At 43.2% G+C, this 26,077-nt stretch overlaps 1 protein-coding gene across 1 annotated transcript in view; it reads left to right on the top strand.

The window, feature by feature from the left end:
• The window catches only part of FAM133B (family with sequence similarity 133 member B), a 222,729-nt gene that overhangs the window by 48,118 nt on the left and 148,534 nt on the right, over positions 1 to 26,077 (top strand). Inside the window, exons 4-8 of the mRNA XM_085631041.1 lie at positions 306 to 380; positions 489 to 521; positions 832 to 849; positions 8,525 to 8,593; positions 16,778 to 16,876. Coding sequence (XP_085487167.1) covers positions 306 to 380; positions 489 to 521; positions 832 to 849; positions 8,525 to 8,593; positions 16,778 to 16,876 — 294 coding nt within the window. The remainder of the gene's footprint in view (positions 1 to 305; positions 381 to 488; positions 522 to 831; positions 850 to 8,524; positions 8,594 to 16,777; positions 16,877 to 26,077) is intronic.

Raw genomic sequence — 26,077 nt, forward strand, 5'->3', positions numbered from 1 at the left:
TGCATTTTAAAGTATATAGCAATTATGTTTTAGATTTTTCTAATGTGTATGTCATGTTTTATGAGCTTGTCTTGAAATTAACACTTTGTTGATGATAATAGTAGATATACATGAATAAATTAATGCATTCTATATTATGCCTATTAATAGTACATTATATTTTTTAAACGAACAATCAGGTATGTGAAATTTCAAGAAACAGGCTTCTGGAAGCAGCTTTGTTCATTTGTTGTGTAATACTTGAGTCACCAAATGTCTTGCCGTCGGCTTTTGTGATGGTTGTTGGACTTGTCATTCTCTTGTAGAACTGGAAGAAAGAGCTGGAAAAACATCGAGAAAAAGTTCTGGGTGGAATTGAGGACTCTTCCAGAAAGAAGGAGGTATGAAAACAATGTTTGAACATATGAATCATTGTACTACTAGAATGTCCCTCCCAATGATGGTGATACCAGTAATGTTTCTGTTACGTTTTGGTTTTTGTTTTGTAGAAAAAGCGAAAGGAAAAGAAGAAATCGGCTGGGGTGAGCACAGTTTTCCTTTGGGTTATGGTACATGGACAATACAAAATAAATGTTTCTTTCACCAATGTATTCTGTTTAGTTGAGACCAACATGAATTATTTCCAAATATTGCAAATGTGATAATTTGCATGCACACAAAACAAACCTGCTGCCTGTAAGTCACAAATATTTTTCAAAGACATTATTGAACTGATGTTGCGGGCATACATTTTCCATTATCATTGTGCAATTTACAGCATTTTGTGAGGAAAATTCTCGTACATCATATGAAAATTCTGCTCTTTGTTCATATATTGTTTTTTTTCATTAGATTTGTGGGACTGATGTGGTAGGTACATTTTTACTTTTGCCTTGGTTATGGCCACTTTGTGTCCATAAAATGAAATGCTAGCTTTATTGTAACTTGAAATAAAATCTAAATCATGTTTTAAGTGTCTTTCTAGTTGAAGGATTTCTGTATTTTTAATTAGAACATGGAGCCAGATGTACATACCTATTTATGATAGCAAACACTCCTATTTGAAGTTTACAACCACAAGAGTTTTTGTTTCTATGTATCAATCCCATTTTAGGAGTTTGTAAGCTTTTTTCAACTTCCTAAATTGAATTGCGTCCTAAAATCAATTTGCTATTAGGAAAGGGTGTGTTGTAGGCATGGCTTCCAAATATTGAATCGCTATGAGATGTATTAGTGTTTTGAGACTATAATCCGGTTTCAAAACATTAAAAAATTACTGATTCCTGAGTTCGGTTAGTCACACTTTCGTCTAAGGGAAGGCGGGTTCCCCCTGCGCCTTTGTGAGTTTAATAGAAAAGTTTATTAGGGAGTAGGTGGTGGTCCAGGAGACCAATGTAGTTCTTCAACATTATAACCCCCTCCCCCCCCCCGTTTTTCTTTAAAGTGCACCCCTTTTTCTTTTAAGTAAAGCAGGCTGCATTTAAAAACGAACTAAATAAAAGTTTATTTAAACTCGATCACAGACTTGCTTGCCAACCAAACGTAGCTGGCCACAATCCCTTTGGTTACCAGTATTCGTGAATTACAATCCGCCACTTACCTCATTACTTTTCACGAGGTTGATCAGATGTTGATCCACTTTGAATCACAATTTTACAAACTGATGTATTAGTACATAAGTTGGTCTGTAATATTCATTATGGGTTGCAAAAATGCTGCTTGCAAATTGCAAGATGTTTTGTGCAACCAGTAATTCGTACATTTGGCCCTTAGTTAATTGATCTTATCTGTTTTTTCTCTAAAGCTAAGAGGCCTGTGATCAAATTACTTCATAATGGGTATATATTTCCCATAAATCACATGTATAGATGCCATCTAGCTTTATTTGTAGACACTCAGGATGGGGATGCTGGAGGTATAATGGGAAACTGCAGAAGGAAATTCTAGAGTATTCCTGAAGCCTCTATGATTTCCATTTGGGCCTATTCCATGGATCCTCCAACCTGTAACAGTAGAGGGGCTTGCAATATTGGAAATGGTAGGATGATTTCTGGAATGTATACATTTCTTATGACTACCTGTCTAGAAGTAGGTGTTCTGAGATTTGCAGTGCAAATGCGGTGAACAACAACGGAAGTTGCAATTATTTGGTATTCACAAACATTTGCAGTGCTTTTTGAATACTTATGTGCAGTTAGCCCTCATTGAACCATATGTGATACAGAAAGTGTGGAACGGTGCAGCATTATACCCTAGTATCTGATCAAAGCGTCTAGCCGCAACTGGACTGTTCCTCATTCCTTACCTTAGAATTATACTGTGGCGCCAGACTGGACCCAGACATTTTTCTACAGCAGTACCTCTGCGTGTCGGTAGAGGGTGTCGATCGATTTTTTTTTAATGACTATGTTCACCTGTTGTAATGTTGTCAGAGTCCATATAAGGCCTCCCCTGACGCACACTGATGTCAGTTCCTTCCCTTCCTCGCGGATCCGAAAAGCGGTACCTCTGGCCATTTTGTCCTACTACCACAGCACAGTGTACTTTTTCTAAAAATCTTCAAAGTCTACGATGTCGACCCCGCACCCTCATCCTGTTTGCGTGTAGTCTGTAGGCGTGCACCCTGCCTCCGAATGGTGCGGCTTGTGTCTTCTGCTTTAGTTGTCAATGCTGCAGGAGCACCACATGAAGCTGTTAGTGACGCAGTTGTTGAAAGCCTCTTGTCTGTTGCGAACCGCTCGAGTGCCAGTTCCAGAAGTCCCTCATTCTCGTGGTCACCTGGTAAGCCACGCTGTTGGTGGTCGGCATTGCGGCCTTCCCCTACTTTACCGTGTACACGCGGTGTCCTTGATTTGCCTCCTATTCCTCCAATTTTGTATTTGGAGGGAGAATCTGGGCTGCACCTTACGGTATTTCACGACGCCGGGGTGAACTCTGGCTCAGATGAGGGAGTACTAGCTCTCCCTCCATGCCATTTTTGCCTCTCAACCTCCCTCTGCTTATGCTTCTTGGCTCTGGGGCGGTCAGCGAGGCCTTGACTGTCTCCAAACTGGTAGGTCCTCCCTCAGTGTCAGCAGGGCCCTCCAAATTCGTGAATGACTTCCCATCTGTGATGTCTGCGTTGGATCCGCAGGCACTTACTTCTGTGTCGCTGGCACTGATCGCCCCTTCTTTGTCTCCCCTCCCCGACGCTGTGGTTTCGTCTTCTTGGCGCCGAACTATGTCGGCAACAGTGTCAGTGGATCAGTCCTCTTTGGGCTACCTTCTTCCACTATCAGAGTAGCCCCCTGTTATTTTCTCCTAGACACGGCAGTATTTGGGTGATCATATGACTGAGCCTCCTCCGGAGTTTTGTTGGGTTTCTGCCTTTGGAGAAGATAGTGTCCTTGATTCTTCCCCCATCTAATGGCCTTTTTTCGCCTCGTTGCGGAGGCTATCTCCGCTTTTGCAACCAGTTGACGTCATTCTGGGGCTACAGTTTCCTTCTGTGGAAGTGCCCATTGATCCCCTACTTGGGGTGCACCAACAAGACCAGCTTAGTACTGTCTGCGCTTCCCTTCAGTGAAACCTTCTTTGATATTCAGTTGGGCCCTTGTCTTAATCAGTTTGAATGGCCTCAGTGGACTGGCCTATAGCTCGTAGGCACCATCCTGCCCATGGAGACCCGCTTTGCCATTCCTGTCAGCCTACTCCACACAGTTTTTTGGTTGAGGCTGCTACAGCCTCCCCCAACATCGTTACCCTGCCTGATGTGCCTCCAGACATGCAGTCAACAGGTATGGATGCTTTGCGTCGATATGTCTTTTCTGCTACCAGCTGCGCCTTGTGTCCTTAACACTGCTTTTGTTTTGTACTGTTGTTCTCATGTACTATGGGATTCCGTCTTGCGCCTTCTCCTCTCCGTCCCTGATGACTCTCGAGACACTCTTTCTCAGCTGATCCAGAATTGTCATCAGGCAGCTATGTTACTGATTTGTTGTGGCATGGATACCACAGATTCTGTTGGACGGGCCATAGCCCTTTCGGTGGCTTTTTACCGGCGTGCCTGGCTATGTACCATTGGCTTTTCTGGTTTTCTGAGGCTGTTCAGTCTGCCTTGGTAGACATACCTCTCGATGGTCAAAATCTGTTTGGCTCTCAAGCTGACTCCACTTTACACCATTTCCGGGATAGTCTGAGTGGAGCGAAATCCTAATATCTGATTGCCATTTCGTCTTCTCCCCCCCCCCCGTATTGTGTCGGGCTGGAAATGGTCTTCTGTATTCCCTTCTATGTGGACTGCTATAGGGCTGTGCCAGTTGGCTTCTTCTTTTCACTGGCCCTCCTACTCCCCTTCCCGTTTACTGAGTGTTTTTCCGCACTGGCCAGGGGGCTCTTCTCTTCCACTCTGTTACTCTGTTGCTTAGCGGATACAAGGGAAGGGGCATGGTTCTTGGCCTACGGTTGTTTGTCTGGGTCCACCCTGAGTGGTGTTCTCTCTTCAGAAGTTTGCACTTCATGTGCTATTTCTCGCTATACACTGGCTGGTTGGGCCGGGTTCCTTGTGGCCATCCCTTGTCCATATCTTGGCATGAGTGTCCAACGTGGCCACCCTACCTCTTCTATGCCTCTGCATGGTCTGTTTTCCCCTGCTTCTGCCTTGCACGAATCTGCGGTTGCTTCCACTTTTTTATTTGAGCCGTTTCCATGACACCTCCGTGTCCTACCCCAGCGTTCGTTAGTTACTGGCCTGGTTGTCCTCAAGTGCCGTCTGCCATTTTTGGTGGTATATGGCAAATCTTCCTCTTCTGTTCAACTCAGACATGGGTTCCTTGTCCTTCAACTCCTGGGGTGGGTCGAAGAGAGGTTTGTGATCCCTTAGGATTCTTTTCAGGGAATTTCCTTCACTTCTTGTGAGCGCGGTTGCAGTTCACACCCTTGAGGGCTCATCTCCCTTGTGCTGATAAGCTGCTGAGTATGATTTGGGTAGTGTCAGGATCCTCACTCATGTTGTTCTCTGGCTTGTTGGCCGAGCACATGTTGTCCCTTGCATACAAGGACTTTCCCTTGCTTCTGACCTTCCTAGGCTGTGGGCACTGCCTTGTTATCTGTCCTTTTCTTCTTCACACTGGCCTTTTGGTTCGACTTCCATTTCTGGCTTTGCTCTTCCAATACTCATTTCTTTTACTCTGCGGCGTGGTTGCCAGCATAGACCTCCCAGGTGTTGGCCCTGTCCACCTTGGTCAATATTTCTAGTCCTCCATTGTGGTCTTTTTTTTTCTCTATTCTAGCAGAGTTGGTTCTCCCCTGTGTTTTTTTTTCTTTCTTCAATTGGGTAGTGCGGTTTCTGTCTACTCCCTTGGTTTTCTGGGTTATGTACTTCCGCCCCACCCTCTCCCTATAGACGATGATATGTGACTGGTTTCCAGTTTGCCGTTGTATCGCTTTCCGCCCATGGCTGCTGTTGTGGTCATTGTAAGTACCCTTTTTGGGCACGTATTATTGTACAGTGTCAATTCTGTATGTGTTATATTCATACATACATGCATATATCTCTTGGACCTGTTGGCCATCCGGGTGTAGTTGTATTGCTATGTTTATATGGAGTATTCTTCCCTCTTGTTCTTCTGCCATGCCTTTTCTCCCATGCCTTTGCACGACCACGGATTAGGTCCTGTAGAGGGTTCTCCCAGAGTTTTCTGATGGGATATTTTCTTCCTCCCAACCCTTCCTAGCTAGTGGTCTATCTTTTTCTTATGCGGACCGGATAGCCTAGTCGCTGTTACTTTCTTGGAATCAGTTTACTGACTCTCCTCCGGGATGGTATTGCTTGGGTATGTATTCTAAGGTAAGGAATCTACGACCAGTTGTCTCTATCCGATGGTTAAGTTACTTACCTTCTGTAACGCCTTATCTGGTAGATATTAGATCTAGCCGCAGATTCCTTACTGACCCACCTATTGTGTGTGTGCGTGTGTGTGGGTGTGTGTGTGTATATGTATATATATATATATATATATATATATATATATATATATATATATATATATTACGGCAGTGGTTCCCAAACTTTTGACTCTTGAGGACCCCCATTGACTCACATCGGAAGCCGGAGACCCGCAGCAATCAGTATGATTTAAATTTCAAACATTAAAAGAGTAATTCGAAAAAAATAAACACACATCTGCACACAAAACAAATACTCGAATTACTAAGGATTTTAGTATTTTATATTGAAAGAGTTCTGCCAGAGCCTGACTGGAAACCCAAAGCAGCCTTGGCAAATGTTTTTCAGACCAGTCCCCATACAATGCACACCAAGCGCAGTGAGTGAGACTGAATGCTACAAAGGGGGCATTGGGATGCTCTACCCCCAAAGAAAATTTAGGATACAATGGTGCATTCAACAACACGTTGATCATTATATATTGAATTGTATAAGCTTTTAAAGAATAGTAAATGAAGACCTTACTATGCACCAGGATACAACAATATTTGTTGTTGATTCCCTTATTATCACTCTTCAACAGTGTCTCTCATTTCTCCTTAGCCCCTCTGTCACACGTATTTCATTTGTTTTATAGCATCTTTCATACCATTGAAGGATGTCAGAGCACTTTACATCACACACAGAGAGACAATGAATCATACTTGTAAATCAGTGTAGAGAAAATGTTACATAAGGCAAAGGGGACTACAAGGTGTGGGATTCACATGTCTTTCATACTGTTAGGCATTTTTAAAGAGTGCTTGGTCTGGAAATGCACAAACTCAGGACTCAGAACATAACACAGTGGTTAGCATTGACTTTAACAATAAAAATGTATTTCCACCCAAATAAATCCCTTTAGCAGCATCAGGCTAATGAAAGACTGGGAAAAAAACATAAGTTACTAACTTGTACCATGCAGTGTGTAAGCAGCTCTTTGATGACAGTTTATAGGTCACTGTGCTAGATTATGATTGTCTCTTATGAGCTGCAGAGTAACAAAATAATCTATGTGACAGAAGAAGTAACCCACTGACCTATGCACATAAAATACTGTTTTTTAAAATGCATGGTACGCGTTCTTTGCAGCAGCCATATTAACCCTCTGTGCTACATTAGGTAAGTCAAACCTGCCACTGGACAAAACTCTCACCTCTCTCCAGGAGGTACATTAATCACTGGTGTTATCTTGACACTTTTATTGCTGCTCGAAAACTGCTAATTCTACAAGGAACTTTGCAGTGTTTTTAAAACTGCTGCCTGTGGACCCCCTGGGAATGTGTCACGGACCCCTGGGGGTCCACGGACCCCAGATTGGGAAACACTGTATTACGGGATATTTCGTCAAAAGCGCTCCTGTGCACCAAAGATCCAAGAAAAACAGGAACAGACGAAGGCTGACCCAGGATGCGGGGGAGAGAATTAGTTTATTTTCATTATAACAGCAATGCCTGCATTACGCGTTTCAGCCTACGAAAGGCCTTGATCACATGACGCCGAGGCTAAGCAGGGACAATTTAAAGTGCAAGTGCAAAGTATAAGCAAACATGATTGGCTAACGCATAATTGCCGTAAAAGACATAAAAAAAATACATTAAAATATGTTATGCAGGGTTATTGGCAATTCACTTTTAGTAAAATACATAAAAGTCACTAGTTTTGCTCTACAATTAGTACAGAAATCCTTAAAAACCAAGAGGGCACAAATATATGGTGCGATCTGATTTAAAGGTAAAAACCAGCGGGCAGTGGTAGTTTTAAAACAAGCTTAAAATGTCTTGTATGTAAACAACTATATATCTGCATGTGCAACAACGCAATCTGCTGTGCAAAAGACGCAATGTGTGCAAATGAGACCCAAGTGGGTAAGGCGTTACCAAAGGTAAGTAACTTATTCATCAGACAGTGGGAATGAGCTTTTTAGGTAGTAGAGATATTTCAAAGAAATCCTAAAGATGCATGTTTAATTCATAGATTTCCAAGTCATGTGGCTGCATAATGTCTGCACTTTTGAGTCTCTGCAACATAGCGCTAAGGAAACTTTTTGGGTGACTGGAGTTTAGTGTTTATATTCAGAATTCAGTTTTTCTTCTAACAAACTACCTTTATGCCTTCCATTGAATTTTTAATCGCACCTGCCAATTTGTGTTATTGTTTATCATAACCATTTGCTGTTGCATAATTTGCGGAAATTGGACATATCTGCTCTGTTTGGGCAAGCCAATCCTATTAAAACTCCACTCAAAGTTAGAATGGGTGCCTAATTATATGACCTTTGAAATATTTATTTTGAGGAGACATTGTTTTATAGATTTTGCAGTAAACACTCTCAACCAAAGCTTTTTGAAATGTGTAACTTCTCAAAAGAACACAATTCTATTTAAAGTTTACCATATAGCAGAATATTTTGAAAAGAAGACCATTATCTTACAGCAGTAATGTTGCCATGTCGGCTAGCCGAAGAATGGCTTTTCTTAATTTGGCATTTGCCTTTACAATTGTTTAGTTTAAAATATATATTTTGGACTATTAAATGCGTCATCTCACAAGCTTTACTTTTTATTGTATTTGGTCAAGTTGTCTCCATCTTCCTCTCCTTCATCAAGCTCTGATTCTTCCAGCAGTTCTTACGACACCGATGGTGAGGTAAGGAATAAAACTACTCTTATTTTATTACTTTCTAGAATGTGCCAGAAATATCTTTATAGCAGGTGGACTTATTTTGTTTGAGAGCATCCAACTTTACTGTTCGAAGAGAAAGCTAGAGTAAAAAAACAAATGCCTCATTCGTTTTACATTTCATTGATAAAAATATTATAGCACGCATATTTTCACATACATGTCTGGCGTCTTAGAGAGGGTTAGAGTTTGATTGGGTTGGGATTGGCATTACATGTTTAATATAATACAAGCTAAAATATTATATTTCCCATTTGACAGCACTCTCAAGCATATCATTCATTGTATTTCCCCGAAGATCTGCAATTTTGAAAAGATACAGGAACTGAAGCTATTTAATCTAAAACATGGGGACTAATGAGCTTTTATTGGCTTCCAATTCATCTGATGCCATACTCGCCAACTTAAATTCATGTACTCAGTTTCCATCTAAAATGTAAAATAATATTAGGAGGCCCAAAAATGGTCCACTTCGTTGTTTCCTGTCTCCTTTCCTTTTTTAAATAAAGCATGGAAAGTATTACTGGCATTTTATTCAGTATAAAAATGTGAGGAAATTTTTGCAAATTAAAGTAGTCCTCTTTTACTGCCTTTGGTGCTGCTTCTAGCTAATACCGCTACTACTATTGTTACTTAAGCCTCTATTGGTACTACTAGTTCAAATTTCTCCATTAATGCTAACAGTGCTGCTATTAATACTGAAACTGCTACTAGCTTCACTACTGCTACTAGTAGTACACTAGGTACTGCTGATGATTCTAGAACAATTTATTCAACTTATTTTGGTCGGGCTTGACAGCGCAGCTGTGCCAAGTAATTATGTGAAAATCACCAGGAGAGGGGCTTTGGCTCTACCCAGTGTTGGTAGCCAGGAGTACATGTTTCGATTGGACATGTTGTGTGCTGCCACAAAAAAATGCTTGTAAACAAAACGGGGTACAAAGTTCCTCTGGTACATAGAAGAGTTCAAAAGGGAGCAAAAAGTGAGTGGGGGAAGGTTAATCCTCCACTCACTCCCGGGAGTAGCCGAGGGAAGGCCAGGGGAATTCCCTTGGTGGAACTTAAGCTCTCACACACCTAGCAAGCTAGGTGTCATGCTTCATCATATGAGCTTTGTCTCTCGTCAAGTTGGCGCTGCAATACTCGACGGGCTCCCGAACCGGGGCTCTTTATCGGGGATCTTTTGTTCCTGCCAGTTGGTGGTGCATGGGGGTGAGGGGCCTAGTGTGTGTAGATGTGAATAGGAGTGGGTTAAAATGGGTCAGTTAGTCCTAGTCGGTATTTATTCAGAAGGTTAACTACCCAATTAAAAATGGTGTAGAGTGGCTGTGTACTAGAGATAAGGTATCTAGTCATGTAGCTCTACTCTAAAGATCTTCCCTTGTTGTCTACTTTAATGCATCACATTACCATACAACATTCCTGTAAAGCCTAACCTATTGGCATTACCAATTCTTGTTCTGTAGTGCAAACATAGTCGCAGTGTATGTCAGAGTGCTTTCCACCATATATAAACCAAGACAACATAGGGAGAAGGCTAACCAGCAAAGGGCGTAAGTGAGAAAGGGTGAGGAAGCCTTACTACAAATGGTGAGTTCTCAGCACTACTGGGTCATAGGGGAACATTTGTAAAAACACAGGGAGAAAGAAAAACTTCTGTTTCACAATATCGCTCAGTCACTTGAACTGATTGAACACCTGCTTTCGCAATATTTCTAAGTACAGTCTGTTTTTAAGGAATGAGAACAATCCATCTAGTCAAATCCACTGCTAGTGTAATATATCTACTGCTAATAGCACTCCAACAGTTGCTACTACTGCTGGTACCTTATTCCAAATCCTACCTCTAGGTGAAATGCATGAAGTACTAGTACTACTATTGGAACTGAATCTGTGGCTACTTGTTCTGTTGCTGTATTACTAGTCCTACTGTTACATTGATGAGTATTTCTGCTGCTACAAGTAATGCTGAAACTACTAATACTATTACATGTACTGCTACTATTGCTATGTGTTGTGCTACAACTACTGATACTGGTGTGATTACTACTCTTGGCATTACTAGTGCTACTAGTACCAGTAAATTAGTTTTAGTTTTCAATTGACGAAAATTCCCAGTTAACCCTTAATCCTGTCAATTATTCTCTTTTTCAAAAACTTTTGTTGACCAATTCTGTGAGAAGGTTCTATGACCTATACATCAAGCTATTTATCCAATCTATAAAATTGACTTGATATGAAGTACAGCCAATGAGTTTGAACTCTATAAGTTAAATTGTTACCAAAAAGGAAATGTATCACAATCTGTTGAAGTACCTATGTGTCATCAGCTTAGTGAGCAGCATGAGACTGAAACTGACACATTTAGGTAATTGAGAACCTCCTCACAGCGGCTGACCCAGGTTCAGCACCTCAATCCCTATTTGTACACATTCAGAGTTCTGTGCATCTGCTTCCGGCACTTGCCGCCGGTATCCAGAGTAAGCAAAGTTTTTTAGAAATGGAAGGTGCACCAGATATGGAGTCAGTCATATATTTTAGGCCATTATTTCACTTTTTGGTAACGGGAGTAAAAGTGGTCATCAGCCAATGCGTTTCGTTCCTTTGACCCAAGGAACTTCATCAGGGCTCAATATAGCAAGTGGAATATAGTTTATTATCTTCTGTGGTTCGTAACAAAACTTAGTGTCCCAGGACATCACCCCAAGGTATGGGTCCAATCGTTCTAGTCCCGGTTTGTAATCGGGTTCCTCTGTATCCCGATGACGGCAAGCATTGCTGGCAGACTTGCCGTCATGGGGATATAGTAGAACCAGATTACAAACCGGGACTAGAACGATTGGACCCGTACCTTGGGGTGACGTCATGAGACACTACATTTTGTTACGGACCACTGAAGATAATACAATATATTCCACTTGCTATATTGAGCCCTGATGAAGTTCTGTGGGTCAAAGGAACGAAACGCGTTGGCTGATGACCACTTTTACTCCTGTTACCAATAAAGTGAAATAATGGACTAAAATATAGGACTTTGACTCCATATCTGGTGCAACTTACATTTCTCAAAAAACATTAAGGTAATTGCCTACAATTGAAGAAAAAGTCTGATGCTCCAATTTAAAAAGAGTTTAATGCATTTGGATATTATCTTTGCAAAACTGTGTAAGATACGTTTAATTCGTACTTCCAAAAGGTGCAGTATTGCCTCAAAGAATAACTTTGGTGAAGTAGAAGTGTGACCGCGTTTGCGTATGTTTTGTCAGAAATATTTTTGGGCATTCATTTCTTGGATTCCAAAGGATTCCTTTTATTCGTTGTACAAGTCCAGACTTCCACTAAGGAATTAAGTAAATATGATAAAATATACAGAGGATAACAGTCACAGTGGGGGTTGGGGTGAATCAATTGTGTAGAGCAGGCTCTACGTTAAAAATGTAATTCTTTTCTAACCTAGATTGTAAATATGTTCTTCAGTGGGGTCTAAAAATACACATACAAACAAAATGTGTTCTATCCCTTTGGTATAAGAATCACAACTGTGGCAAAAATAATCACTAAACAACCAGAACAAAAATGAAAAAAGAAAACATGGACATCCAAATTCATTAGACCTTTTAAATAAAACTTCTTTTAACTAATTTCCTTGTTTTTACTTGTATGAAGAGGGCTTTTCAAATTGATTTCATCACTCCTGTCACTGTTCAAACTAACTATTTTACCTAACCTTATTTTTGATCTCCCGTTTGGAAGTGCAATAAACCTGATTAACTTCCTTTACTCGCAGAAAGGATAATGTGTTTAAAATTAAGTAGAACAATAGCACCTCACTTTTCAAGTATGTCCTCAAACAGCAAATTTATTAAGATCCCTTAATGAACATTCACAAAATTGAACCAATAGTGTACAGGCCTATGGTTTTCCCATATGCAGTAGTTTCCTAATTCAAGCTGCAAGTCGGGAATAGAAAACCTTTGACTCATAGAAATACATTTTCTCCAAATTGCCTATTTGAAAATTTTAGAAGGGACAGCGTTCTGTAACAATGACATTTGGTCTCATATAGTAGAATTGACTGCTCATTTATCTCATATCCTTGTTTGAGATTCTCAGTTCTCTCTTTACGAGTCCAGAGAGGCCAGTTGCTACAGAGATGGCATTTCTTTTTAATTTTTCCATGTGATTGGCCTGGTGAATGTATCCTCTAGTCTAGAGACACTCTGATATGAGCTGCATCTGAACAATTCCATCTTCTGACCGTTTATAGAGCAACTTGTAGAGCAACTCTTTTTTTTTTTTTTTTTCCTTATTCCATATTGTTTTGATGAGAACTAAATTGCTCATAAATGTGTTAATCGTTCATTGATTATTTTCATTTTAAGCTCTAAAGGCCATCAATGTCTTCTGTAGGCCACTGAATTAAGGTGTATCTTCATACACAAAAAGAGACTATTGTCTTCTGCTAAAGACTGGATATAGGAGGGGATGTTATCTGTGGAGATCACTTTTCTCTGTGATTAGAAGAGTGAGATCATTTATGGGTTTCCTCTCATTCCCTTAATAGCCAATATTCTCCAAAAGCAATAGAGAAACCTAATGGCCCGTGTTACTCCTCTGTGGGCCTACAGTCTGTTTCCCATATATTTTAGATCTGAGTGGACCTCTTAATCAAGCAACAAAGACTGGTTCTTCATCCCTGCCTCCCTCACAGAAATTGCCATCTTGTGCCTTATCAGGTAGTCTATGAGGAATTTCTAAGAGAGCCTGAGGATCATTCAAGCAATCAGTTTTTTGTTTTATTGCAATTGCTTGAAAAATGGCTTAGAATTTGCTAGTCTTTCAAATAAGAGTAATAGGTATGATACTGCATCACACTACCCTGTTCCGTCTTTGTTTCTTCATTATGGTGGGTATTGGAAAGTGTACCTTTTTGGCATGGTTAACCCATTTTTTGCCTGGTATTTGATCCAACTCTGATGTGCACTGGGTGCCTGCTGACCAGTCCACTGTGCCAGTGTTCTTTCGAGAAAACAAGGTAAACTTTGCAGTTTTTCCACAATTGGCAATCTCTGTAGCATCCCTGTAAGTCCCCAGTAAATGGTACCCCTGGTACCTAGGGTATGGGTACTAAAGAGGATCCCTAAGAGCTGCAGCATGTTTTGTACTACATTAAGGGGCGCAACACCAAACTCATGCAAAATGCCATTGCTAGCAGTGTGAAATGGTGCAGACAAAAGTGAAAACACATGGCTTACAGCCTGTGTGCAATGTCCCCAGACACTGCATGAAATATATGTACGCCACCCCTACGCAGCCCTAAGGCAAGTCGCATTATATTACATGTGAGGATGTATCTACTTGAGCCGATATGCCTCTGTGCTCTCTAGTCCGATTACTAGATAGTACAAGTCAACAGGGAAACCCTCTTGAGTACATGTACTGGGCACTGGCCATTACGAGTTCCCTAGCTACATGATGGCTTCACTGGAACCTATTGTGTTTGGTATCAAACACTGTGTCTTAATAAATCCATACTGATGACAGCAGTACATTTATTAAAACATGCACCCATAGGGTACCTTAAAGGTGCCCCCTGAAAACCTACCGTCCTCTAGTGTACTGGGTGACTGATGTAGAGCAGCCTGCCACTACAGACATGTTTCTGCCCCCCCCCCCCTCCCCACACACAGGTGAGAACCCATGATCTCTGTGGGCAGAAATAATGCCTGCTCCAGCCACAGTTGTTGTCACCTCTTCCAAGCAGGATGGCTAGTAGTCAGCATATCAAGGCAGGAGGGTTCAAAGGCCTCTGCCGCCTTTGAAATACAAGCCCGGCTTCCCCCAGACAGGGGAAATGCCACCCCCTGCCCAGGGCTCGTTTGGCACCATGTCATGCGGGAAAATTAGCTAGTCAGGAGACGTGCTCACTTTCAGGCTAGTGACACCCTTAGGTAGGCTACCTGAAGTGAACATGAAAAATAGAATTCCACCATTTGTGCCTTTGGTAAAATTAGATTCACTAGGTCTGGGTTATGCCTCCTCCCCATGGGAAGAGGACATATAGGACTGTAGGCATCCCAAATGTAAATAGCCCGTTCGCTACTACCTTTACACTCCCCATAATGCCCCTAAATTGAGTACTTAGGTGGCATCTCTGACTCCAGGAATTCAGATTCTGTGGACACAAAAAGAAGAGCGATGAGGCGAGAACTGAGCAGCTGCAGAATGTTTGGCGCCAAACACTGCCTGCACCGGTCCTGAAAGTTGCAACAAACCGAATCATCCTGCCATTGGCCATCTGCCAAGAACCCCAGTGTTCTGCCAGTACTTCGCAAATTGCCAGCAATCTTCCTTGGAGTAGAGGAGCTACTGCCCTGCAGCTTGCAGACACCAAACAGCAAGTCCCCCACCCCCAAGTGACAAGACGCCAGGACCAACCGGAGCTGCACAGCACCAATACCTGTGGTGCTGGACCCCTTGCAGCAGCCAAAGCCTGTTTGAGTGGTTGAATCTGGACTCCAAGACCAGGCAGCCATCGACGGACGTCTACACCACAGAGACACACTCCGAAAGTGGCATACCTGTCCTGTTTTTTTTGTCTCCTCAACAGACGAGACCCTCAACCGTAGGTGCCCGTAATGCACAAGCCCAGATGACATAACCTCTTTGCATTTGAGTACCCCTACCCGGGTTCCCGATAGCCAACTGCCTCCTTCTTCCCAGTGCACTCAGGAACCGAGCCCCCGCCCCAGTTGGGAGTTCTCAGATTTGCTCCAAGTCCCCCTCTGCAGTCTGTTTCTAGGTGCTCCCCATCTCTCCTTTGGTGTACCTAGATGCTCCAGGACAGATAAAGACTAACTGCTGGTGGTTATTGTATGCAGTATATGTCTTTTTTCCCCATAGGAACGCAATGCCATGTAAAGACTCATTTAAGTGAACATTTTACTTGCCTGTAAAAGTCAATATCTTGAAAAGTGCTAACTTGGTCCTGAAGTTCTTGGTGTTAAAATTTATATAAAAATAAGAGTTATTTTTCTAAATTGGTGTCCGATTTATTCTTGAGTGTGTGTCTCTTTTATTGCCTCTGTGAGTACAAAAAATGCTTAATACTAACCCTCTAAGCCTAAACTGCTCACCCACACTACCACAGAAGAGAGGATTAGGGTTTTTTACTTGTACCTCCGTAAACCAATGAGGGTTGCCTGGACTCTCTACACATTGAACCTTGTTTTGGTGCACTATATGGAAAGCCAGCTTCCTGCATTAGGTCTAGCATTGCAGTGGGAGATGGTTTGCGTAGAATGGGCCACAGTGTTTGCTTTCATCGTTTGAGCCTTTTTTATCATCCCATTGCCCCTGCCACTGTCCATGTATTATGTAAAGTAAACATTTGCCTCCCAAGTTTATTTCTTGGCAGCTTTCCTTAAATCCCTTGTTTAAATATTTGCTTGGTTTTGACCTCACGAGGGAGGGCTGGGGTCAGTACTATTATGCACTGCAAAATGTCATTTTTTGTTTTTAAAGAAAATCCTTGGCAGGTCTCTGAAAATATGAGCAGCAGTTCGGGTCTCCCAACCTATTGCTACAACATGGTCACATCCAAGGAAGGCACCCAACTAAGCGGACGCACCATTTCAGTTTCAAACACCTCCCACACAAGTGCTCTGCTTAATCCATTTGAGATCCCTATTTAATAATCCTATCAGATCATTTGATGATTGATTATGATCACACCAGCTATCTCCCAAATGGATGCTCTTTTGACAATAGCCAATGGATTTGAACCACGTCTTCCAGTGTGATTCAAAATAGTAGATGCTCTGAAAAGGTTAAAAACACTCCTGCAAAGTGGTTTCTGAAACCCCTAAATGCTATAGCATTAGCTTTCTTTATAGCGTTTTGTGCTTCTAAAAGTAGCATGATTTGATTTAGATGAAAATCACTATTGAAAATTAGATGTTCAAAACATCATTTACCATTTCTTTCACTGTTATTAGTAATAAACCTATCAGTGTGTCAATTGAAAGAAGTTACGTTACATGGAACTGTTCGTTTCACACCTTTCTGATTAAAACATACAGATTTACCTGTGTGAAAGTAGATTAATTTTCATTTACTAATCTTTTATTGTTTCCTTCAATCTGCAAACAGGACAAAAAGAAACCTATAAAAAAGACAAAGAAAAAGAAACATCATTCTTCCCGAAAATCCTCTGAAAGTGTTACGTCTGAATTGGAAGATGACTGCAAGGTGCAGTATTAATCATGGTCACTGTGATCTTTATTAATTTTGAAAATGCCTGGTTGGAAATTGATTTTAGATAAAGGGGTGGGTTTGGAGACAGGTTGTACGTCTCAGTACCTATTAATATGCAACTCTTGAGCTTGGCCATGCCCATTCATCTGCCAATGTCCTAGTTAACCACAATTGGGCAACTCAATCAACTACATTAATACTGCTTGCTAATTATATAATAGTTATCAATAGTTATCTTTTAAGTTTTACAATTAAAGGTATTACCTGTTAAGAGTTGTGAACATAATAAAATATTTAAGCTTTATCTGATTAGGATGTGAATGAGAGAGTATTGAAAATGGCCTTGCAGTAAGGGCGGGTCTGTGGAGCTTAATAGAATCTGGTCACAGTACATTATCATCTGATATGCCTTCAGGTGCCTGGAAGAAGGTACACTTTCAGTAAACTGCTTTGGGGATTTTATATACATTTGCATACTTTCCCCCTCCTCTACCGACGCATGCAACAAATCCAAGACATCAAAGGCCACAGTGACAGTCATAACTCCAACAAGGGACAGCCCCATATATTTCTTGGACCTGCTGTGTACTTGTGGAATTCCTTACAGAGCATGTATTGTGACCAGAACCAAAGAGGGGTTGCTGCATCACCACCTGGTTTATTTGAACCTTTCAGATTAATTTTCTTCAGGAATGCAAAAAGGTACCATCTCTAGTACGATGTGCCTATCCCATATGGAATCAATTTACAACCGGTATACAGCAGTTTCGTTAGTCCTCCTTTTTGAGTTGTGAAAGGTGTGGTCCCTTATTCTGCTTTTGGACATCGCACCTGGCGCCTCTTCCCGGCCCCTCCCCTCCCCTCATTAACTCTCCTTTAATACGCCTCACGGCCCCCGCTTCGCGGGGGCCGTTCGCAGGCGAGGACTTGGCCATCTGGTTGTGCTGTGGTGTTCCGTGACCTTTCCAGGAGCAGCGGGGATATCTGGATTTTCGGCGCTTCTATACCTGAAAGGCTGTTACCCGACGCTGGGACTGCGAGGCCCAGGGTGCTTTTGGACATCGCACCTGGTGCCTCTTCCCGGCCCCTCCCCTCATTAACTCTCCTTTAATAAGCCTCACGGCCCCCGCTTCGCGGGGGCCGTTCGCAGGCGAGGACTTGGCCATCTGGTTGTGCTGTGGTGTTCCGTGACCTTTTCAGGAGCAGCGGGGATATCGGGATTTTCGGCGCTTCTATACCTGAAAGGCTGTTACCCGACGCTGGGACTGCGAGGCCCAGGGTGCTTTTGGACATCGCACCTGGTGCCTCTTCCCGGCCCCTCCCCTCATTAACTCTCCTTTAATACGCCTCACGGCCCCCGCTTTGCGGGTGCCGTTTGCAGGCGAGGACTTGGCCATCTGGTTGTGCTGTGGTGTTCCGTGACCTTTCCAGGAGCAGCGGGGATATCGGGATTTTCGGCGCTTCTATACCTGAAAGGCTGTTACCCGACGCTGGGACTGCGAGGCCCAGGGTGCTTTTGGACATCGCACCTGGCGCCTCTTCCCGGCCCCTCCTCCCCCTCCTATTTAAGCCAAGCCTTCTACCGCGTGAGCGGGACGCGTGCAGGCCGCAGTCCGGGGCGAAGACCGGGCAAAGAGCGGGCCGTTTGAGGCCGTTCGAGGACAGACGAGGCAGAGCTGAGCCCTGGTTTCTATAGCATTCCCGGCCCACAGTAACATCGGAAACATCTACAATGTCGGCCATAGAAACCAGGAGTAGATCTACGCGAGACAAAGGTCCAGCTAAAGGTACTTTAGACACTTACTTCGCCAAAGCTGGCTCACTGCTAATCGATGAAATATCCATCCTTGAAAGGCGAATATCCCAAGAGATTGACTGGGTCAGAAGATCCTCATTAGGCCCATTTGCACTTGCCACCACGCCTAAACAAACTGATGTACCTAAATCTGGGGGGCTAATTGGTACTCCTGCCCCGGCAGACTTGTGCAGCCCTATCGCAACTACCACTGATTGCGATATGACCGCCATTACGGACCTAAGTATTTTGCCCCTCCCCTGTGCTAGGCCCCCCTCACTCCCCCCCGAGCACTTCCCTCCCGACTGATAATGCAACCAGTGAGAAACCCACTTCCAATTCTGAGACTCTACGGAGGGTGAGGGAAGGAGCCATCCCTAAAAGAAAAACGAAGGCTGGCTTCAATGGAGGGCACAAGGCGTCTGTTTCTAAACGTAACTCAAAAAACGACCTCAGTTCTCACACCCTTAAAACTAAGTCACTGAACCATAATGGGAATAACAGGCTATCGCCTATCTCTAACATACCTGAGTCATCCTCCCGTCACCACTTAATACCAGCAAATGAGCCCCCCACTCTACTGGATATCCGTATCCTCCTAAGGGAAATTTTATGCCCTTTGGAGGATCGCATCTCCAGGATAGAAACATACATATTGGAAATTAGCAAGAGCTTTTCAAACATGGTAGTGGGGAAGCAGCCCGCCAGCACTAAGATCAGTGAGGAGAGCGAGAATAAATCTCCGCCCCCCTCTAGGAATGGCTTAACTTCATCTCGGCCCACTCCAACATGTGCATCTTCGACACTTCCAACAAAGAACCTTCCACCACAAAAGGCAATGTGTGCAAACTTAAAGATCCAAGAAGCACCTGCTGTTCCCCCAGCCGAGGCATTGCCAAAGGCCCCACAGGATATAACAATCATTCTTCCACCTCAGTCTAATCCTTATGTGGTGATTCTTGCTGGCATTCCCCAACTGAACTCTTCTGTTGGAGAACCTGTGGGTGCACTTAAAAATAAGATCATCCACTGGTTGTCAAATAATAGACCCCTTCCTGAGGGCATGCATAGCGAGGTCCTTATGGTGAGAAGAGTCCCCTGGGTGGGTTCCACCAGGAAGACCATTCAGGGTGACTGTGTTGTGATTAACTTTAGGGACCCCGCTATTGTAAAGTATATCTGCAGCTGGCCCAGGAAAATGCACGAATCATCTATCCACACCTTCCCTCTGTCCTTTTTCTATCCCCAGGTAGGGCGTGACGAGGAAGGAGAGGGATGGGAATTAGTATCTAGAAGAGACCGTAGGTGGAGACCTAATGTAAACAAAGAGCACCTTACCCCTAGGATCACTTCGGATAATTACTTCCCAACATATAATAGATTCAGCTATCTGGATAGGGTGGACTGACGGAGTGAGAAAGGGTTGGGCGATGTTTTGGGACTGTCAAGGCCACTACTAAATGACTTACAGCTAGACACCTCTACGCAGGGTGATGGATTTAAGCAGATACAAACTAACATGGAATCCTGTGTGGTGGCTTCCGTCACACCTACCCTTGCAGCCTTAGAAAGCCCAGTACACGATGAAGCGTTCGCTGTCCGGAAGACCAACTCGATGGGAACTGCGCCCTTACTCCCAAAGTCTATTAGACCTCAAGCCCCCCTTCTAAGCATCCTTTCTTGGAATGTTGCGGGCTTGACCAACAAATTAGATTGCCAGGATTGGAATAGCTTCATAGAAAACAAGGACATATGCCTCTTCCAAGAAACATGGATGAGGGAGGACCATATCCGCACTGGTTTTGCTGTGTTTTCTAAGAATGCCAGATGGAGTGGCAAAGGCCGCCCGTCTGGCGGGCTTGCAATTTGGATAGCCTCACACTTGGGTTGTAGGGCTGCCTCTCTGACAGTAAACTCGGAGGACATTTTGGCTGTTTTATTGGAGTGGCCAGGCTTATACAGTCTCTTGGTTATTAATGTCTATTCAAGGCCAGTTAGTAATTCGCAAGAATCTCTCACTATTGCTGAACTCGATCTTGCCTTAAGTACATTTCCTGAGGGTACCCCCTATATACTAGGTGGAGATTTGAATTGTCACTTCGAACCTCTCATGGGTTCAATGGATGGCCTGGTTCAGGAGGAAGACCTCGCTTGGTCCATACCATTGTCCCAGTTGCCAGCCCCAAGAGCTTGGTCTCCTCTGGCGGTGCAAATTACATCTCTCACTCTTAAACACGGGCTCAGGGCCTGTAACGGAAGGTTGCCATCAGACATTCCCCCAAAAAGTACATACCACAGAGAGGGAAAAACCTCAAGACTTGACTATATTCTGGTCCCTCTGGCCCTTTGGCCACAAATAAGTGACTTCCGGGTATTAGAAAGAGAAGACAGTGACCACAATGCCTTAGTGCTTGAGCTACATTATTCTGGTCTGGAACCTAGAGAGGAGAATAGGGAGTCACCCAATTTTGGGTTACTCCTCTCAAATAACAGACGCAGAATAAAATGGGAGAATTTAATAGCCAAACAAGGGATGCTATCCAATTTATATGCCCTACTTATTCCGATCCTTGAGAAGGCCCAAGTATTAAATTTGCAATTAAGCATGCCGGGATCATTTAATAAGTTGCGGCAGCTACACGCAGACCTTACTACCTCCACAGCGCAAATCCTCACTAGCAAACCCAAAAGGGTCAATGGTCCTATCTCCGGTCCCTCCTGGTACAATTCTGCCTGTAGGAAGGCTAAGAGTGATCTTTTGTCTGCAATCAAGACAGGCCAGGACCGGGTAGAAATTAGGGAGAGAAGATCAGCTTACAAATCACTGATCAAGAATGCAAAACTTGAATGGGAACACGACAAATGGGAGAAACTAACGAAATTCTTGGCACATGGGGACTCCCGGAGATTCTGGCGCTGTGTAAACACAGGCTCAGAGGAGCTGGTCTCCGCGGTGGAACCCAACATTTCAGCCAAGTCCTGGCGGGATCACTTCCAGTCCCTATATAAGCCCCTTGAGGGGACTGGAGCTGACCCTTTTCAGATAGAACCCAGCATTTCGTCGGGTCTCTCCTTTTCCCTAAGAGAAGTTAGAGAAGCTATTATGGGTCTTGCGTCAGGAAAGGCACCAGGTCTGGACGGGCTACGGGGGGACCTTTTTAAGCAAGAACCTGAAGTTTGGGCACCTTATTTTATGCTTCTATTTAATTCCATCCTGGAGGGTATGGAAATACCAGATACTTGGCTGGGCGCAGAGATTGTCCCAATTTTTGAAAAGAGATCTCCTCTGCTCCCAGCCAATTATAGACCAATTAGTCTCATTGATGTCTCCCAAAAATTATTTGGCAGAATCATTCTCAACCATCTACAAGATTGGATTGAGGAATCAAATATTTTGAGTACATACCAGGCGGGTTTTAGTAGAAAAATTTCGACCATTGACCAGATTTTCCGTTTAAACATGATTCACTGGAAGACCGTTTTAATAGAGGGTGGCACTCTATACTCGGTCTTTGTTGACCTACATGCCGCCTTTGATTTAGTTCCGAGAGAAAAATTGTGGGCCGTCTTGGCTGATCTTGGTGTCCCAGACGATATACTTGCCGTTTTAATAAGACTTCATCGGGGAAATTTTGCAAGGGTGCGATGTGGGAAAGGGGGTGCCCTCACGGATCGCTTCCCCGTTGCCAGGGGGGTCAGACAGGGTTGTGTGCTGGCACCGACTCTTTTCTGCCTCTTTGTCAACGGGGTGATCAGCCATCTGAATGCGCTGGAAGATACCGACGCTCCGAGGCTTGGAGGCTCAAGGGTACCCGCTATTCTGTTCGCGGATGATACACTGTTGCTCTCCAAGTCTCCCATGGGCATCCAACGGATCCTTGATGGGTTTGCACTCTTCTGTGTGACTCGGGGGTTGGAGATCAATGCGTCTAAAACAAAGTATATGATCTTCAACCCCCCATCGAGAACACACGCGAATCCTACACTTGGGCCATCCAGGCTAGAGAGGGTCTACACTTTTGAATACCTCGGGATAACACTAAATCAGTCTTTGACCTGGGATTCGCACTGTACCAGGGCAAACCTGAAATTACCCCAAATGATAGGAGGACTGTCAAGGATGTCCCGAGGCCTGACCCATCAGCCGATTTCCCCACGACTACAAATTTATAGGACACAGGCAAAAGGGGCAATAACCTATGGGGCTGAACTATGGGGGCACACTGCGACACAGTCTATGCAGGTGACTGAGAATAACTTTATTAGACAATTGACAGGTCTCCCCTCTAGTACCCCTCTTTTACCCCTTAGACTCGATTTAGGCCTTAGACCAATTACGGAAGAATTGGGCATAAAACCATTATTGTATTGGAGGAAATTATGGTCTACACCAGAACTGTTTAACTATAGATCGGAGCTTCAGGAAATCATGAGACTTTGTAATCCTGCCAGGTTTCCTTGGTTCAGACATATTAAACAAATATGCAAGGCTCTAGGTAGACAGAATCTATGGTCTGACCCGGAAAATACTTGCCCCAGAATTTTGAGGAAGTCTCTCTCTAAAGTTTACCATGAACATTATTTACGTGTTCAAATTAACAGCACACAGGAGAGGCCCCTGTTAAATTTTTGGGGATAAAAGATTCATACCTCCAAGAGTTTGTATTTGACAATATTGGCCCTCCGCTCACTAGGAAGCTGTTCATGCAGTGGCGATACAGCACCCTCCCTCTTAAAGCACACACTGCTTCCTGGACAAGTCCCGAGACCTCATCCCAATGTCCAGCTTGTGCACACTGGAGGGGGTGCGATCTGCATGTAATATTTTTTTGCCCAGCATATAGAAGAGCAAGAAAGTACTGGCTTGTTCCAATCCTCAAAAACTTGGGTTTTAGGGGCTACCTTCCGGCCTATAGGATTTTAAAAAGTGATCTCTCGGCCCCAATCGTATTCGCAATTTCTAAATTTTTAACTGCAATGTGGCACAGCCGTAGCCAGTGTATCAAGTTATTATCAACTGTATGATTGTTTTATATTCTGGTCAATTGTCTGCAAATGTTGTTGTATTATTCTGCTTTTAAAATGATTTTATGTTGTATTCTTTTATGGTCCTAGTTGACCGAAATAAAGATAATTAAGTAAGTAAGTTAAGTATTCTACGAATACGTGTAATTGTTTGTCATTGAGGTTCTGTTTATTATTTATTAACATTGACCAAAACGTTCTGGTTCCGTTTGGTTCAATGGCTACTGGATGAAGTATTCATGTCAAATCATTTTATGACAGCCAATGAGTGGCAACAAAAGCTATAGCAGAGAGTTATGCAAAGAAACAAAGAAAACAAGAAGAGTCGGTCCTTGTAGTTTTCTTTTTTATTCCGTTCTTCAAAGATTACAGACAGGCACAGCCAACATGTTTTGCCTTGCCATAGGCTTCCTCAGGGCTGCAAGCAAGGAACACATGTAAGTCTACATTCCTTTAAACATGTGATATACACGTAAATAAATGTTTATGTATTGCCAACATAGAGAGCCCACCACCAATCACCAAACATCTATACACTTGTACATACATTTTGTTCATGATAAGTCAATAAGAAGTCTTCAACAATGGACTAGAGACTTGAAAGCAACATGTAAGTGAACATTTCAAATGCTATATCAACAAAGGAGGGGGGACGGGGAGCTGTTAGAAAAGGTCCTGTACCAGGGCTCCCAAATTAATTGCAATAGCAGTAAGATGGTAACAGTTCCTTATGAATAGAGAAAGAGAGACTCAGACAGCCAATTAGGCTTTAGAAGAATGTGCAGTGTCTCCAAGTGGGTTAGAGTGTGCCGAGAAAGAGTCCTATTATGGCGCCGGTATATAGATGATATCATCATCTTTTGGAAAGGGGATGAGGATGCCTGTCGTTCTTTCTTCACATGGATTAACACGATCAACCCCTTCCTGAAATTTGTTGGATCATTGTCATCGGATTCCATCCCTTTCCTTGATCTTCTGATATCACTGGAAGAGGGTACTCTTAAAACAACCAACTACAAAAAACCTACAGATAGGAACAGCTTGCTCCTATTTCAAAGTCACCATCCAAAAGCACTCAGGGAGAACCTACCTGTAGGCCAGTTCCTCCGTCTACGGAGAAATTGCAACACCAGAATAGAATTTGAAAAAGAAGCTGAAACCCTATCTGTCAATCTGATCAGAAGAAATTATCCATCCAACATCATAAGACAGGCCCGTTAGAGAGCAAGAAATAACCACAGAGGAGCTCTACTTGAAGTAAAAGAGAAGAAGGAAACTGACAAACTAACCTGTGTGACATCATTCACCTCCTACTCCAACAAAATTCAAAAAATTGTCAAGAAGCACTGGAGGATATTAGAAACAGGCAATGTATCACCAGTACCGATACCACTGTTCGCATTCAAAAGGACTGAGAATCTGAGGGACATTTTGGTACATACACATCCAAAAAATAAAAAAACCAATCCGCAACCAACCCTTTGGACACTACCCCCCGTGTTGGGCCACTACCCATGCGGTACATGCACAGTCTGTCCTCAGATGACGGCAACCAAAGAACTGGAACTTGGACTTTCGAGACCATGGCATCAAAATCGCCACACTAATTGCAACACCAAGAACTGCGTATACTTGATAACGTGTCCCTGTGGTTCATATTACATAGGTATGACAGCGCGACCAATAAAGATACGCATAGGAGAACATAAAAGTACGATCCGTTGCAAACGCTCAGCAACGAGACTACAGGCTCATTTTCTGGAGAAAAATCATCCCCCAGACAGCTTAAAGTGGACCATTATAGAATCCAACCCTCAATGGTCCTTAACTACTTTGTTTGAACGTGAACAACGATGGGTCTTCAGACTTAAAAGTGACAGTGGTGGTCTCAACGATAATATACCCTGGGTTGATCTTACTAGATGAACCACCCAGTGGGAGCATCACACAACATCTGTCCTAGTCACTGCATACATGACACAATATGGCTTCATGTTCCCTGAGACTACTATAACCATACAATACATACAACAGATAATGTTGCCCTCTCACATAACGGTTCCATTCCGCCATCTCCTTCTGTGTACTACTCCACTACTGAGACCAGATCCTAACATCGCTGCCAGGAGACATTGGCCCACGTGTCTCCAGCTGACATCCTAGTCTATAGATCTCTGTGTCTCCCAAGTACATGTATATGAGATGTATCCCTGACACTTTTTGGTCAGTTTACATTGTCCCACTTCCTTTCCGGTGTCTGGTTCCATTACATGCTTAGGGCCTTGATATTTCATGTTCCTCTCTTATTGCCATCCCGGTTACATTGGGATTCTCATTATTAGATCCCGTTCCAAAATGGCCGCCCCAAAAGAACG

The sequence above is a fragment of the Triturus cristatus genome, chromosome 10, assembly GCF_964204655.1.
Source record: "Triturus cristatus chromosome 10, aTriCri1.1, whole genome shotgun sequence".
Lineage (NCBI taxonomy): Eukaryota > Metazoa > Chordata > Amphibia > Caudata > Salamandridae > Triturus > Triturus cristatus.